This window comes from Physeter macrocephalus, chromosome 11 (assembly GCF_002837175.3).
Source record: "Physeter macrocephalus isolate SW-GA chromosome 11, ASM283717v5, whole genome shotgun sequence".
NCBI lineage: Eukaryota > Metazoa > Chordata > Mammalia > Artiodactyla > Physeteridae > Physeter > Physeter macrocephalus.
The window spans coordinates 75,571,932-75,589,061 of NC_041224.1; the positions used below are offsets into that span (position 1 = coordinate 75,571,932).

General features: G+C 46.6%; 1 protein-coding gene across 17 annotated transcripts in view; it reads left to right on the plus strand.

The window, feature by feature from the left end:
* The window catches only part of ADAMTS17 (ADAM metallopeptidase with thrombospondin type 1 motif 17), a 361,173-nt gene that overhangs the window by 224,572 nt on the left and 119,471 nt on the right, over positions 1-17,130 (plus strand). For all 17 annotated transcript variants that reach the window (XR_008618598.1, XR_008618599.1, XR_008618602.1 and 14 more), the window contains exons 13-14: positions 5,133-5,299; positions 13,977-14,104. Coding sequence is in view for 12 of the 17 variants with exons in the window: in XM_055088178.1 (XP_054944153.1) it covers positions 5,133-5,299; positions 13,977-14,104 (295 nt within the window). In the remaining 5 variants the exon portion in view is untranslated. The remainder of the gene's footprint in view (positions 1-5,132; positions 5,300-13,976; positions 14,105-17,130) is intronic.

A 17,130-nucleotide genomic window follows, 5' to 3' on the forward strand; every position in this document is an offset into this window, starting at 1 on the left:
ACCCGGCTCCCCTGCATCGGCAGGCGGACGCGCAACCACTGCGCCACCAGGGAAGCCCCGTCCCTCACTTTTGAATGACAGTTTTGCTGGGTATAGAACTCTTAGTTGATAGAGATTTTTTTTCTTTGAGAACTTTGAATGTATCAACCCACTGACTTCTGGCCTCCAGGGTTTCTGATTAGAAATAGGCTTGTAATTTACTGAGGATCTCTTGTCTGTGATGTGTTGCTTCTCTCTTGCTGCTTTCAAGATTCTCTCTTTGTCCTTTGACAGTTTAATTATAGTGCATCTCAGTGAATTTATCCTATTTGAATTGTAGATTCATGTCTTTCTTCAAATTCGGGAAGTTTTAAACCATTATTTCTTCAAATAATCTCTCTGCTCCTTTTTTCTCCTCTGAGACTCCCATAATGTGTATCTTAGTCCCCTTACTGGTTTCCCACAGATCCCCTCAGCTTACTTTTCTTTATTCTTTTTTCTTTTCATTCCCCAGACTCAATATTTCAATTCATAGGACAAATTCATGGAACAAATGTATATTCTTGATTTTTGTTTCTGCCTGCTCAAATCTGCTTTTGAACTCAACTGGTAAATTTTTCATTTCAGTTATTGTACTTCTCAACTTCAGAGTTTATTTTCCTTTTTATAATTTCTATCTCTTTACTGATATTCTCACTTTTTCATGTATCATTTTCCTGTCTTTGTCTATGTCTTCCTTTAGCACTTTGAGCATCTTAAAGACTGTTGTTTTATAGTCTTTGTCTAGTAAGCCTAACCTCTGGGCTTCCTTCAGTTTCTACCAGTGTATTTTGTTCCTTTGAATGGGCCATACTTTCCTGTTTCTTTATATGCCTTGTGATTGTTTTGTTGAAAACTGGACATTTGAATCTTACAATGTACCTCTGGAAATCAGCTTCTCCTCCTTCTTCCCGGATTTACCGTTTCTTTGCTACTGAAAAATTTCTCTGTGTTGGGGATCAAACTAAAGAAGTGTAAGGTCTTCTCTGGCCTTTTCTGAGCCTTCATCTCTTCTTGGGCAAACCTAGTGGCTTTCTAAATTTTCCCATATATGCAGTTGCTTCTGAATAACCTAATCCTTAAATATCTGGCTCCCAAAAGGAGAAAAAGAATTTTTTTTAATGTATTGCTCACTCACATTCTCTGGTAGGGGTTGCAGCTGGTAGCGATTGCAGCAGTGGTGGCCAGCCCCTATGCCCGTACCTCAGAAATCAAAAGCAGCACTGAGTAATCAGAACACAGAACTCTGATATTTGGAGGATGAGGTCCTTATTGTCCACCCTGGCTCCAGCAAGCCACACCAGGAATGTAGGCACAGCTACCTGCCGTGGGGCTGGGACATGGTGTACAGATAGCCACTACCACACTCAAGATTGAAATTGACCAAAATTAGCTGCAGCTTACCAGCCAAGCTTTCTCCTGGAGGCTGCAAGCTTTTGGATAGACTCCAGCGTTTCAAAATAGTTACTTAAGGCAGTTTTTGCCAATACAGTTTTGGTACAGGTGGAGAGATTCTTGGTGCTTCCTACTCCACCATTTTCCCTGACATCACTTTGTCTTTTGATCCTTTTAAGATAAATTCTGATAATATAGTTCAATTCAGTCTAACTACTGTTTATTAAAGACCAGCCTGTGTAGGATTCTCTGCTTGAGGATGCAGAGGAATAAGAGGAAAACGGGAACTCAGTTGACTATTTCACAAGGTTGATGATAAGCAGCATAGCAGAGACCCAAGCAGGGTCAGGAGAGGCTCCAGGTAGGAAAGAAAAATAGGCTGCAGGATGGAGGTACCCTTAAGGATGGGCAGAGAGTTAGGGATCAGGGAGTGGGGCAGTGAGCCAGATGGAGGCTGAAAGGAGACTTACCTGTGGGAGAAGATTGGACGTGGAGAAGAAGGAGGATAAACAGAGTTCAGGAGGGAAGCATCCTGAGGCACGTGTGGTATCTCATGGGCTGCCCCCTCTCAGGCCCACTTTCTGCTGGATCCAGGAGTTCTCTTATGTCACATCTAATCTCCTCTCCACCTACCTGCTGTGAGGCATAAAGGTAGTTGGTATATGAGGGTCAGTCAGACGTAAATCTGGAAAACTCAATTGATGGAGGAAATTAAAAAGGAAACTAAAACAAAGCTTGATGACAATTCAGGAAGTTAATTACATGACATGTGCAAATCTCAGTCCACACCCTAAGGTGTGTAGGAAACGTAGCTCCCTTTATTTTTTTAGCAACAACCTAATTTGTATTTTTGCACTCCATTCTAGTCCATGTTGGATTCCTGATCACTCCAGGAGTTTTTGCCCCATTTTCCCTGAGTCTGCATCTAAGTTCGGTTGAGGATACATCTGGTTATTCATCTGGTGTATTCATCTCCTAGGGCTGCTGTAACAACCCTCTAACTGGGTGGCATAAACAACAGATTTATTCTCCCAGTTCTGGAGGCTAGAATTCCAAAATCAAGGTTTGGAAGGGTTGGCTCCTTCTGAGGGCTGTAAGGGAGAATCTGGTGGTTTACGGGCAATCTTTGGCATTCCTTAGAGTGTAGAATCATCACCCTGATCTCTGTCTTCATGTTCACATGGTGTTCTCCCTGTGTGTGTCTGTCTCCAGATTTCCCCTTTTTAAAATAACACCATTCATACTGAATTAGGAGCTCACCCTACTCTAATACGACCTCATCTTAACTAATTACATCTGCAGTGGTCCTATTACCAAGTAAGGTCACAGTCTGACGCTCTGGAGGTTAGGACTTCAGCATATGAATTTTAGAAAGGACATAACTCAACCCACAACTTCTTACCATAGAGCATCTCTGCCTCACCCATTTCTTCTCTGGTCCCAGCCATGGGATGTGCAACTCGCCTGTTGCAGAAAAGATGTCCCTCCTGCTGGCCCACATGGTTCATCAGGACCAGCCCCTCTCTGTTCCTTCTGCGCCATGGTTTGTGGCACAGGAATACATTCATCTACCCACACTTGGCACTTGGGCCTGGGGCTCCTGGGGAAGTGGTCTGAGGCTCCACCTATCCGAGCATGCCATGCAGTTGTTTGCCTGAGCTCTAGCTGCCTCCCTGGTACTATGGGCAGGCAAACGAACAAAGGATCCCTCTCTTCTCAGATGTCATAAGCCTTAGAGAGGTTTTGCTGTTCCCTGACTTTGAGATCAAAACTCAGAATCCTCTGTGGAGCCCCTAGCGTATGTAATCTCTCAAGGCTGCCTCCACTCCCAGGTGGGAGAGGTGTTGTCTGGGGTGTATGAGGTGGGCATGGAGGTATGAGCGGCGCCTTTCCTCCTACTCCAGATGTTTCCTTGAACACATTTATGTAGACCAGGGGCTGGCAAGCTATGGCCCACGGGTCAAATCTGGCCCACCACTGGTTTTGTAAATAAAGTTTGATTGGCACATAGCCACACCCTTTTGTTTACACATTGTCTTTTGTTGCTTTTGTCCAGCAGTGGCAGAATTGAGTAGCTGCAACAGAGACTGCGTGGCCCACAAAGCCAAAAAAATTGACTGTCTGGCCCTTTGCAGAGAAAGTTTGTGGATCCCTGGTGTAGATTATTGTGACACAAAAGCCTAAAGACTTTTGCCCCCTTCTGTTGTCATATCTCTTCCATAAGGCAATCATCATAGGGTGGTCTTACTGTCTGAACACAAGAAATGGCAAAGAGAGGAAAGGAAATATTCAAAATGAAATGGTTAGTGTATCAAAAATGTCACCTAGGGCTTCCCTGTGGCGCAGTGGTTGAGAGTCCGCCTGCCGATGCAGGGAACATGGGTTCGTGCCCCGGTCCGGGAAGATCCCACATGCCGCGGAGCGGCTGGGCCCGTGAGCCATGGCCGCTGAGCCTGCGCGTCCGGAGCCTGTGCTCCGCAACGGGAGAGGCCATGACAGTGAGAGGCCGGCGTACCGCAAAAAAAAAAAATAATAAAAAATAAAGTCACCTTGCTAACAGGTGTGTACAGTTTGTGAAAAGTCATTGAGTGGAGCAGGTGTGATTTGTGCTGAATTTCAATTAAAAAGTGCCGGGGGAATGGTGAAGGGGGTGTGGGGACAATCTTACTCCATCGTGATGCTCTTGGCATTGTGGAGGTGAAGGGCACCATTGAGGTTGCCCAGGTCAGAGTCCTAAGAGGACCTCCAGGGCCTCGTGGAAGAGCTGGGCAGAGACAGCTTCAGCCAGCTAGGCCAGGGTCCTGCTGCTCCTCAGTGCCCCTCCCATGTGCAGACATGGCTAGAGAACACACCTGGGTCTCCAGCACTGGTTATAGCCCCAGCCTAAGCACAGAGCATCTAGGACCCAAGACCACAGCATGGATCACATGTGGTCTTCACACTTGCCTGGTAAAGGGTGCCAAACTGGGATCTGGCTGGTCTCTACCCAAAGCCCATGAAACAGTGAATTAATCATTCTTATTCTTTTCATTACAGAGTAAATGAAAGCTCTTTATTTACCCATCCTGAAACTTAGTGACCTCTGGAGTATAGCTAGGAGCCGTTTAAAGGTCTTCATTTTGTAGGAGACAAAAAATCAACCCACACACACCAAAAATTCCCCTTGGGGTTTTCAGTGTTACAGATGGTCAAGTTTTAAGTTCAGATGAAAGACACAATTTGTGTTACTTGGTGAACTGATTGATCCTCACTGTATTCTAATTCCAGATGACCTTGATTTACAGTTCTTGGATGCATTTTTCTTTTTTTTTTTTTTTTTTTTTTTTGTGGTATGCGGGCCTTCCCCTGTTGTGGCCTCTCCCGTTGCGGAGCACAGGCTCCGGACGCGCAGGCTCAGCGGCCATGGCTCACGGGCCCAGCCGCTCCGCGGCACGTGGGATCCTCCCATACCGGGGCCGAACCCGGTGTCCCTGCATCGGCAGGCGGACGCGCAACCACTGCGCCACCAGGGAAGCCCTTGGATGCATTTTTCTGATGGCTCACTTAACATGTCGTCATCGTGGGCCTGGGATTGCTGAGAGATGGTGTATAAGAGGAGAGGGGGGTTGCTTTGAAAACTTCGCCTGCCCCTTCCCCCTCCTGAAAGAGAGGCCGAACCCGAGCACCCGTGCTATATCCGCAGCCTGTCTGGTTAATGCAGACCACTGTCTTCCTTCTAGCCCGGGGCCTGGAGGCACGCACTGCCTGGGCGCCAGCGTGGAACACGCGGTCTGTGAGAACTTGCCCTGCCCCAAGGGCCTGCCCAGCTTCCGTGACCAGCAGTGCCAGATGCATGACCGGCTGAGCAGCAAGAAGAAGGGCCTGCTGACAGCAGTGGTGGTTGACGGTAAAGGCATATGGCGCATCCTTTCAGAGTGGCCTCCCTCCCCCCCTCCCCAAGACCATAAACACCTCCTAGGAAAACCCACAGGGCATCCCCACCCCCACAATCCACCCAAGAGGACACTCCAGTCCTGCCCAGCTCAGCCGTCGACCCACAGGGAGTTGAACTTGGATGACCCAGCTCTGTGAGATTTCCCAAAAGCAGCTGTGAGTCAGGCAGTGGACCAGATACTTCCTGCCCGCCCCCTACCCCCGTTCTGTTCATAGCAAGGTGGGTGCGCTGGCAGCCTTCCATCTAATACCCTGTGCTGCTGGGCCCAGGCCAGCGTTGAGGAGAGCGAGGCTCTGCAGGGGCAAGACAGCAGGTTTGTGTGTCTGCTGTTTCTCTTTCCAGTGGTGACGCTTTCTTGCATTTCTTTTCTTGGTTCATCTTGGGTTGGCTCTTACTCCTTGACTGGAGTGTTTGGGGAAAGTTTTTTTTTTTTTTTTTTAACTTAGGTATCATTGGTTTATAACATTATGTAAATTTCATGTGTACAACACTATATTTTTCACTTGTGTATACACTACAGTGTGCTCCCCACCAGCAGCAGTTAAGTTTCCATCCATCACCATACAGTTGACTCTCTTTACCCTCCCCCCACCCCCCTTCCCCTCTGGTAACCACTACTCTGTTTATTGTATCTATGTGTTTGTATTTGTTTTGTTCCAGGACAGTTTACAACTTGGGGAAGATGATAATAAGCACAGGTCACATTTACTTTCCCAGAGTTTTCTCCCAAATCAAGAGACTCTGCCCACTGGACATTACAAGCATTTCCAGTGGCTGATAAAATTGGAGGTGGTGTATCAGGTCTATAGGATTTGTGATGTTTGTTTATTGTCCATAAGGATCTCCCAGGGCCTAGTTCAGGGTTTTTTATGCTTAAAATTCTGTCATCTTCAGGAAACAAGAGTGTGTTATAATGATGACAACATGGTCCCATTTATGGAGCATACCATGTGCCAGGCTCAAGTTAGCTCTGCTTATATCATCTCATTAAATAGGCAAAACCACCCGTGCAGAGGTGAGAGGTTACAGGTTACGTGACACGTCTAAGCTGTTGCATGAGGAGCAGGGAGGGAACTGAGCCCAGTTCCGGAGGAGCTGACTCAGAAGATAACCAGCTGGCTTCCAGTAAGACAGAAAGATTTCACGAGTGCTGAGTGAGGATGCTTCAATAAGAACTCAAGCAACTGGGCCTGATTTTTACACAGCCTCTGAAGTATTTTGCAGGAGGCAAAATACTTTGCAGGAGAATGAGGTTCCTGTGCCAGGACTTAGGTTTCTTCCCTGTGATCTGAAGAACCTCTGAAATATACACTCTGTTACAAGCTCAAGCGTGCATAACTATGCCGGGGGTAGACCCAGGCAGCACAGGGAATAATGGCCTTAGATCCTCAGCTTTTAACCCAACAACCTGACCCATCACCTTCAAACTGACGTGGGACGTTCTAAACCAGAGCAGAGAATACCAACCTACCCAGCCGTGGGCTAATTTTAAAGCATCAGGGAACTCCCCAAGACGTTTTCCTTTTTTACAAAGACCACCACCTTTGGGAGCTGTGTGATTATAGCCACCCTGTCGCCTAACCAGCAGCTTTCCAGGGAGATGGAGCCTTCACACCCTGGGCTTTCCCTGCAGACTAGGGAGAGAGGAGACCTGTGCTCCCAAACAGGGGACAGGCAGCTGGAAGCTGGGGCTCACAAAAGACCCTTGTGGCTCTGCCTGGGCATTCTTCTGATGCAGGAAGACATTTGAGGCTTCTAGACATCCCAGGCGCACTCGGACCCCTAATCGGAAGGAAGATAGTGCTGGCAGGGGCTGCCGTGTTTGCAGCGCAGTGGCAGATTTTGATGAGAAGCAGCTTCATTTCCAAACCTTCAACCATCCCCAGACTACCAGATAAGGATGGTTTAGGTCCCCTGTCTGTCCTCTCCCACGTCTTGGGAGCAAGAAGAGGTCAGGTCTAAGACGGACTCACCCACTCTCATTTCCTCTCTGCCATGTGCAAGGCCTTGTTATTCTTTCCTTGGTCTCTTGCTCCAGTTTTCAGTTTTCCTGCCTCATTTATTCAATGCAGAAATCCCACTGAAATGTCTGTTTTTCCACAGATTTCTCCAAGTCCAGATTAAACTTCTATTTTACTTCTAACCACTGTTGGATCACTGAGCTCCTTGGTTCCTTATCATTACAGTGGCTGAGGCTGATGTCTGCCCAGATCCCCCTTACAGGAAGCCTCCAAGTACAGCTATTTGGGGAAGCTCATTGTGTTCAGAATGTGTTTTTACCCACTCGCTTTTTGTTTCTGCCAAAGCAATAAATAATTATAGCCAGAGTGCCACCACCTTTGATCTGAAAAGTGGAACCCTACTTGATAAGGACAGTAAGCACTCTGCCTTTGAAGGAGAGACCCCAAGTACAGGGCTTTGCAAGGGTAGCTTGACACATCCCCCTCTGGGGTGGAATTGTCATGACTTCTTGCATATTTGGTTTCATTTCCTTCTCAAATATAAACAGAAGCCAGCGGGTTTTTTTTTTTTTTAAGGAACGTTTCATGAGGACAAAAACAAAATAATAAATGCCCAATTCAGAAGGTAGGGGGAGAATAGAGATTATAAGTGTTCCTCTCACAACTCGGTTTATAAAAGGCACAATTCTAGCTCAGCCATGAGAGGAACGATTCCTGTGGTTGGGCTCTGGGCTCTTCTGAAGCCCATTATGACTGCCCTATTCATAGCGTTGCTATCGCTGTGGAATTCTTTGGCGAGTGACGCACAGTTCAAGAAAGGGGAAGCTATATTTTTTTCTTTTTTCTCTTATTAAAAAAAAAAGGGAATTCTTGCAGAGGTAGATTTTCCAAGGGAGGACTCAGGACCACAAATTCATACCACCTCCAAAAGAAGACAAAGACTTTCCTTAGAAAATATTTCTAAGTGGAAAAGCCTTTAGACAGAAACCCATTGAGATGGCCTGTTGCCAAACCCACCCCCCTTTCTGCTTTCCTTGTGGAATCTCATTTAAGTGGAAGCCTTCAAGAGTTTAGTCCTCCCCGCCCAGGCCAGCAGGCCACGTGTGCATTGAAGTGTCAGAGGCCTTGGTGAAGGCCGTGTCTGGACGTGGAGGTGCTTTCCCTGCTCCCTCTCCCAGCTGCCTCTCCCCGACATGGTGGAACCCCCCTGGGTCTGAGCCTCCCAAGGGATGGAAGGTCTGATGGTCAGGGCTCTCTGACTCCAGCTTGACCACTCCGGCTAGAGCTGCTTAATGAAAAAGAGAGTGGTTGCGAAGATGCAGGGTATCTCACAGGTCCCCAGGGCCGGGATGAAGGTCTGGGGCCAGGGCCTCTGAAGATGTCAGGACCTTCTCTCCATGTTCACCACAGCCTGCGTTTATGACCCATTTCTTCCTGCTCCTGCTACAGACTGGCTTTCTCACAACTTGTCCACGTACAGGCTGATGGGCAGCCCATTGCACCTTTTATGAAGTCTGCATCCTGTATTCAAATCCTTTGGGGCCAGATGTGGTTGGGAGTTCAGAGCATTTTAGGTGTTAGAAAAATAACAACATGCATCAACCATATATTATTTAATATCCCAGTGGGGTCCTGGGAAGCACCCCACAGTCAGACACACAGACATCTCTACCAGGTAACCTATGAACAGTCTCTAAGTGGAGTACTGAGTACTACCAACAGTCTCATGTCAGTCAAGGCTAATTTTGCTGCCTAATGTGTCTGCCAAATATGTTTTTTAAAAATGCTTGCAGTTTTCAGAGCTCTTGGATTTCTGAATTGTGGATGAGGGAGTGTAGACTTCTTAGAGATCCATCAACCATGAGCAGACAGAACCTCTCTATCTAATTTCAGTGCTGATTTCCCAGGAGAGAGACTCTGATTGGTCCAGCTGTGGTCAGGTGGCCATTCTTGGTCCAATCAACTGAGGCCCCATGAGGCCTGCCTATGAGGTTGTGGTGGGGAGAAAGACTCTGATTGGCCCAGCTACAGTCATGTGGCCACTGCTGGTCCAATCAGCTGAGGCCTGGCTATGGGGTCATGGTGAGCAGCTTTGGGGGTAGGGAGCTTAGCAGCCTCCTCAGCGTGTATACCCCAAAGAGGGCCAGGCAGGGCTGGGGTGAGCACCTGTGATGGCCTCAAAATTAGTGTCTCCACCTTAGTAAGACTTTGTAACCACTGGCAGAGAAAGAACAACAAGAGCACTAAGAGCCACAAGTATTGTCTGCACCATCCTCATCCTGGAGCACAGGGGGGAGCCCTCCAAGCCCCCACCAAGCAGATGTGGTGGTGTGGCTCTTAAGACCCCAAGTCCATCTCACATGCCCTGTCTGTGGCTTCCACATCCAAGTGTAAGTCCTGACGACAAGTGAACCAGTGAGAAGCTGGGACCCACCCCAAACAGTCAGCCTCAATCCAAATTTAATCTCAGCACACATCAGCCAGGCAAGAGGGATGTTCCAAGCTTCTTTCCTTAGAGTGTGTGGTTGTATAACTTTTAAGAAGATTTGACCTCCTTCTGTACAACTGTGGATGTAGGTGTGTTGACACTGCCCAAAGCTGAAATCCAACACCTCATGTTATTTATCCGGAGATTAATTGCCCACCCAGGGCAGCTTGGAGGGGAATAATCAGAATTTCTAGAGGTTCTGAGCTGCCTCGAGTTTTATAAAGTTTATCCTGAGTCGCTTTGGGACATGGTGCTACACCTTCCTAGAGGTGTGAGGTGCCCAGAATTCTGAGCAGAATCCTCAGAAAAGGAGATGGACAAATGGAGGGAGTTCCAGCTGAGCAGAGGAAGGAAGTATTACCTCTGGACTCTGTTGTGGGGCCTGGGGCTCCCAGACTACTGTAGCCATGGGGGATGGTGTCTGCAGGTGAGAGAGTGGAATACAGGTGGAGTTGAGTGTACCTTCTTGCCTGGGGTCATGGTCAGAATCCCTCCATCTGAGGTTGGGACCACCTGCTTTGCAGAGTCTCTACTTCCCTGATGTTCACACCAAAGAGCCCAGAAAGGGATCTTCCTCCCTTTCAAGTCTAGTCATTCTAACTTACCTCAAAAGAGCCTCTACTTTTCTACCCAAATCCCATTTTCATGTCTGCCTAAATCAGAGTATACACTCAGAAACGTTCATAAAACTGGTGGTTTGTTTTCAGCAGCACCATTTTGCCCCCTTGATATCTTTGACCCCCCAGAGTTCTCCATTCAGAAAGAAAACAGCGATGGTGGAAAGAAACAAGGATGGGATGAAGAGGCCAGGGTCTGGCTCTGCCAACTGAGGGACTCTGGGCAACCATGCACATTCTCTGAGCCTGTGTGCTCGTCTGTATGATAGAATGATGACAGGACCCACCTGAAATGTGTAGACACTACTTAGCATGCTGTATGGCACCATCATCATTACTACTGCTACTGAATTAATCTCCTCAAAGCTCAGTGACTCCAGATATTGAGGCAGCACTTCAGTTTAAATGTAATCCATAGTTTTGAAACTGCTTTGTCCAAGGGATCCATCCTTACAGTGAAACACTAGAGGAAGCCCAGTATGTGGAGAAGGTATACCCATCCATTCAAGATGGGGCCTGTGTGCTGCCTCTGTCTCAGTGGCTCTCTGAGATGCTCAAGGGAAACCTCAGGGTCCCAAAGAGCACCTCCAAAATCTTGTCAAGTTAGCCTCCCAGAACCTGATCTCACTTTACATTTCAGTCTCCCATAGTTCTCCTTTCACTGGCTACCATCTTGGGTTATTCCATCTAAATGGAGGGACAGCTGCCCCCAGCTTGCCAGCTGGAGAAATGGATCATTCCTTCTCGTATGCCCTGTCCTCTGACAGCTCAGATCAGACCCATGAGGCTTTTCACAGTCTGCCTCATCAGGGATTTGCTGTGTACTTGTCTACAAGACCACCAGGGCCTTGAAAGGCATGCATGACTCATCTTTCTTTCCCAAGCAGTGCCAAAAGAGTGCCTTGTGTGAGAGAGGGGCTCCATCCATGTTTGTTAAATGAATAAATGAATCATTGTTACTTTGCTTACCTGGGAATCTACCCTTCACAGCAGATTTTTCCCCCCACAGCTAATTGGAACAGCCAAGTTGAACATCTCCACTGTGCTCCTGTAGCTTCCTTCAAGTGTTCTAAGACAAAACTTATTTTGTTGATCATGTAGATCAGCAGTGCTCCATGGGAGAGGAGCTCTATGGAAAGCTGTTGACCACAGTGGCAGTTTAGTGAATGTCACCCAGTCACAAAAGCTCCAGAACCTGGATAAGACAACATGTCTGCTCTGACAAGAACTCTTCAGCTAGGATGTCAAGGTCTACTGAGGCCAAGTCAGCTCCAGAAGCCTTTTTTTTTTTTTTTTTTTTTTTACCCCTGCCCTTGTTCACCTGAGACCACTAGAAGGACCCACTGGGGAAGGTACATGGTGGAGAAAAAGGGCCTGGCAGAGACAGCACAAAGATGTTGGTGTTTCTCTCTCTGGAAGTTCCTTTGCAAAATAATTGTATAAACCACATTAGAATTAGGTGAGTGAGAGAAAGAGAGAAAAGGTGCATTTATCTTTCTCAATTGTGTACAAAAGAACAAAATCCATTCATTTATTAAAAAATAAATAATCCTGAAGCTTTCCCACTAAGATCAATTACAAGGCAAGGAAGTCCCCTTTCACCACTACTTTTTCAACATCATACTGGAAGTCCTAGTTAATGCAATAAGACAAGAAAAGGAAATAAGAGGTACAGTAAGTCTCCTACATACAAACAAGTTCAGTTCTGAGAGCGCGTTCATAAGTCCAATTTGTTTGTGAGTCCAACAGAGTTAGCCTAGGTACCCAACTAACACAATTGGCTATTTAGTACTGTACTGAAATAGGTTTATAATACATTCGCATCTTTGAAAGTTCGCAACTTAAAGGTTCATATGTAGGGGACTTACTATATACAGATTGGGAAGAAAGAAAACTATCTTTATTTTCAGATGACATAATCATCTATGTAGAAAATCCAAAAGAATCAACAGAAAAAACCTCCTGGAACTAGTAAGGGATTATAGCAAGGTTGCAGGATATAAGGTACATGTACGAAAGTCAGTCGCTTCCCTATATAACAACAATGAGCAAGTGGAGTTTGAAATTAAAAACACAATGCCCGGGACTTCCCTGGCAGTCCAGAGGTTAAGAATCTGCGCTTCCACTTCAGAGGCCTGGTCAGGGAACTAAGATGCTGCATGCCGTGCCGTGCAGCCAAAAAATAAAAATAAAAAATAAAAGGAACACTGCTGAAATTCTTAAAACAAAAACAAAAACACAATGCCATTTACATTAGCACCCCCAAAATGAAATAATTAGGTATAAGTCTAACAAAATATGTGTAAGATCTGTATGAGGAAAACTACAAAACTCTGATGAATGAAATAAAACAATTACTAAAAAGGGGAAATATTCCATATCAATGGAAAGATATCAAGATGCCATTTCTTTCCAATTTGATCTAGAGATTCAGGGCAATCCTGATGAAAATTCCAGCAAGTTATTTTGGGTATATCAACAATCTGACTCTACAGTTTATATAGAAAGATGAAAATATTTACCAAGACCTTCTGTGAGCCAGGTCCTGGGACTGATCTGAGGAGAAAAGATGAAAGTTCAGTTCCTTGTCCTCCAAGGGCTCCCATTTCCATCAGTTCTTCAATCTAAAGGTACTTAAAATCCATCCCCTTCAAACTCCTTTAGCAACAGGATCTGCCTTATAAGAAATCCCCTTGTATATGGGAGTTGCTCAAACAATTATAGGACAGTAGGATTTGAGGGCTTTAATGGAGATGTGTGCAAAGTGCAGATAGAGAGTCCAAGTCAGAGGTGGCATGAGAAGAGAGAGCTCTGGAGTGGAAGTTTCTGGGGTGCCAGGAATCTTCCAGAAAGCTAAGTGCAGGGAGGAATTTCCAGGCAGAGGGAACAATCTAGGCAAAGGCATGAGATCTTGGAATGTTCTGGGAGCTCACTTCGTTCCAGCAGCAGCAGAAACCAGGGTTTCCATCCTGCCTGGGGACATGGCTCTTACAAGTTGTCCTAGAGACTTCTGTGTCCCCTTTCTGTTCCATATTCCTGCTCCGTTTCTTCCAGGGCCTTCTTAGCACATACCACAGCCCTGCAGCTTTTATCCAGCGGCTGGGGAGCACTAAAGCTTTAGCAAAGCCACTGCTGTGGAGACACCCCTGGGCCTGCTCCCCTCACTGGGAGGCCTTCTTGTTCGCCTCCTCCCCCTTTCCCACCCCAGGCTCACCCTTGATACATAGTCAACTTGCTTAGAGGTTAGCACACGACAAAACGTTTGTTCTGCCTGGTATTTTTAATACCTTAAGGGAAAAAGAAATACTGTATGTTTGCAAAGGATAAAGAGAACAAGGTACAGAAAAGCCCACAGTGCTCTCACCTCTGTGTCATTCACCTGATTTCTCCATTTTCTGTTTCACGTGTTCCAAGGGCTGGGTGCAACGTGTGCCATGTACCTGTGACCTTGATCCCATGCCGACTTCTCATCTCTTGGGCTGGCCTGTCACTCACGTGCATCTGCACCCTGCATGGCCCCCAAACCCCATCCCACATCAACGTCCACCCCTTTCCCTCCTTAGATAAGCCGTGTGAACTCTACTGCTCGCCCCTCGGGAAGGAGTCCCCGCTGCTGGTGGCCGACAGGGTCCTGGACGGCACGCCTTGCGGGCCCTACGAGACCGACCTCTGTGTGCACGGCAGGTGCCAGGTGACGTGTTTTCCTTGTGTCCTTGGCAGGGCTTTGGAGGGGAGGCTCCCTCCAGAGGGGCTCAGGGTGGCGGGGGCCTGGGTGAGGAATTGCATTGGTGGTGCTGCCACCTGCAGCCTGACACCCCTCCCTCCCTCAGCAGTGACTGAGCATGAGGCCCATGTGCAGGCCAACCAAGAGTTGAGGTGATGAAAGAGTAGTGGCAACATGGGTCAGCTCAAAAAACTTGGAGTAACTTTAGACATCATGACAGAGGGAAAAGCAGATAGACTACTAGGTAGGACTGGAAGATGTATACGAACATATGTTTTTGGACAAGCTGTGCTTGTTTAGCTATAAGAGATATAGTAAAACTGAGCAGATGCCTTCACAGGTGGTACCTGGGGATGTGACTATGCTTGGCTTTGGGGGACTGCTCCACCCACTGGAATATAATCCCCAAACCCATCCTGATGTTGGATGTCTGTGATTCATTAGCATGATGAAAGATGTCATTTAAGAAGACAAAAAGAGAAAGGAGGGAGGGAGGGTGTCCGACCATTTCAACCCTAGTGGATTTTTTTCCCTGCAAAGTCCAAACTAGTCTAAGACTAGGATTTTTCAGGGAAAAACTTGACAGTATCCAGACTCCTGGCTTTATTATCAAATACGAATATGTAGGGGTGATAGACGCTTGGTGCCTCAGAGTCTTGGCCAGGCATCCTCCCAGGGAAGGAGGGGCGACAGGCCCTGAGGGCTGCTGCATTGTAGCAAAGAATGGGCAGAGCCTCGGGCGGAGATGTGAACAATGATCTTATCATTATCATTGAAAGAAAAATGGCAGATGGTTCTGGTTCTTTGGTAAACCTGCTAGCAAGCCAAGTGCAAGATCTGTTTCTGTCCTAAATTATACACTTGCATGGGCCATGGTGCAGCCCAATGACGTATGTTCCTTTAGCAAACATTTCCCAAGTTAAAAGCACTTGTATTCTTTAGAGCAACACCAGCTGAGCCACCTCCAGCCCCTCACCAGCATCTTCTGCAGTGTTCTTATCAATGTGGAAACATTTCTAAGAATCCTGAAATTTTCTGGCCAGTGCAGTCCACGTTAAGTGGCCAGACATGATTTCAGCTCTAAGCAATCAGTGCCAGTGTGCCCCTTCCGTGACTTTGGTTCTAACTGCAGCCTTTTCAATTAGGGAATCTCCCCCATACCATGACAGTGAAACTCTCAGTCCTTTAGTGAGTACAGTAGGGTTTTTGAGATGCCACTCAAGGTATTTCAATAGCCTTAAGTGTGCAGTCATCAGGGCACCATTGAGCCAGAGCCTGCCCTGCACTTGGGTGTGACACGAATGACATGTGTACACTCGCCTTCCCATTCCCACCCCCATCCCATTCCACCCCCCAGTCCATCTCAAATGCCTCTACCGCCATCTTCATCATTGCATCTACTCACCCTGCACTGAGACTTAGTGCTAACCAAACACGACCCCTCAAGGCAGGGGGCACTAGAGCACAGAGGTGCAGACGGTGGCCCCTTTCACAGTGCTCGACAGCAGGTGGGTCTCATGCTCCTTAGAGCCTCACCTTGACCATGGGGAGACCTCTGCCTGCCAGTTCTTGGAAGTACCGTCTCCTCTACCTGGAAGCATCCCAGTGACCCACTGCCTCCAGGCCGTCCACCAGTCCTAGCAGAAGGACCGCTGTCCTGGGATATGGCAGCACACCTACCAGCAAGCACCTCATGAGAGAAACAACTTGCTTTCTGAAGGAAGTTAAAAATCCCATCTGTAATTTTTCTAATAGTGCTCATTCTTCAGAGAGAATCTATGAAGGTTAACTTTAGCCCAAGGTTAACTCAATTCTCACAAAAATCCAAATTAGTAAAGTCAGAGTTAATGAAGTTTTATAATAACATTGAGCATATTTAAATAAGACTCTAAGAAATTAAGTACAAATACAGTATTTATGCCTAGTTACAGTGATTGCCAAAGTGGAAAGTTCTGGATTTCTTTGGTCCTTGTGAATGAGTAAGGCAAGGAATATTGGTTAAGGAGAAGAAGAGTAATAGTAATAAAAAGATATCTCAGGGGTTTTGTGAGCAGAGGGTCTGTACCTATTCATCAATGTCATTATCTAATTATAGTGGATAAAAGGTAGAAATCATCCGTATTTTATGTAAGACAGCACTTCCAGAAATGTTGCCGTGGTTTACTTACTAGCTTTTCCCACTGTCCCCTTCAGCTATAAATTTTGCTATTTTGGGGTAGCAGAAGGGGTTCTGGGAAATTCTGAGGAACATGCTGACTAGTTGGTGGGGAATGGCAGGGACGAGAGGCTCCAAAATGGCATTTTGAGAAGATTCCACTAAGCTCCAAATAGCAGGCTGATTCAAACCATAACATGAAACACGGAAATACCATTTTACTCTGTTTTATGAGGACTGAGTTAAGTTTCATTTCAGTGAGTCACAAATTACTTAACATGCTGAAATGAAACTTAACAGCGCTCATAAAAGTGGGAGTGAGTTGGGGGAAGAAACACAAACATTGTCTATTTTTCAGCAAGTCCCTATAAATCAGGAGTCCCATCATTAATGATTCCTACTGTTGGCCTCCAGAAGCAAGGAAATCAAGTTAATACGCCTCTAATGTGCAACTTGCCTCAAAGCTGCTGACCGGCAGTGGGTGAGTCAAATGGATGGACATGTCTGCATGGACCTGGGACCAGATATGCTTGGCTTTTCTTTAAGGCCTCATCAGCTAACGTACACTTGCAGCCAATGTACTCCGATTACAGTCACATTTCCTTGGGACCCTAACTTGTGTACATATCCCTGGCTTGATGAACACCAAAACAAAACACCTTCAGGGCCTATAAGCTTATTCAGTGGAGGGATTGTGTCTGATTGTTTGTGTTCTCCAAGGGGCTGGCTTAAAGGACAGACAGCCTCTGATTGCATTTTGCAAAGAAAAAAAGAGTGGGTGGGTCCCCTGCTCTTAGGACTTCAGCGATTCTGTAATCTGGAGCTTATTTCAATGGAC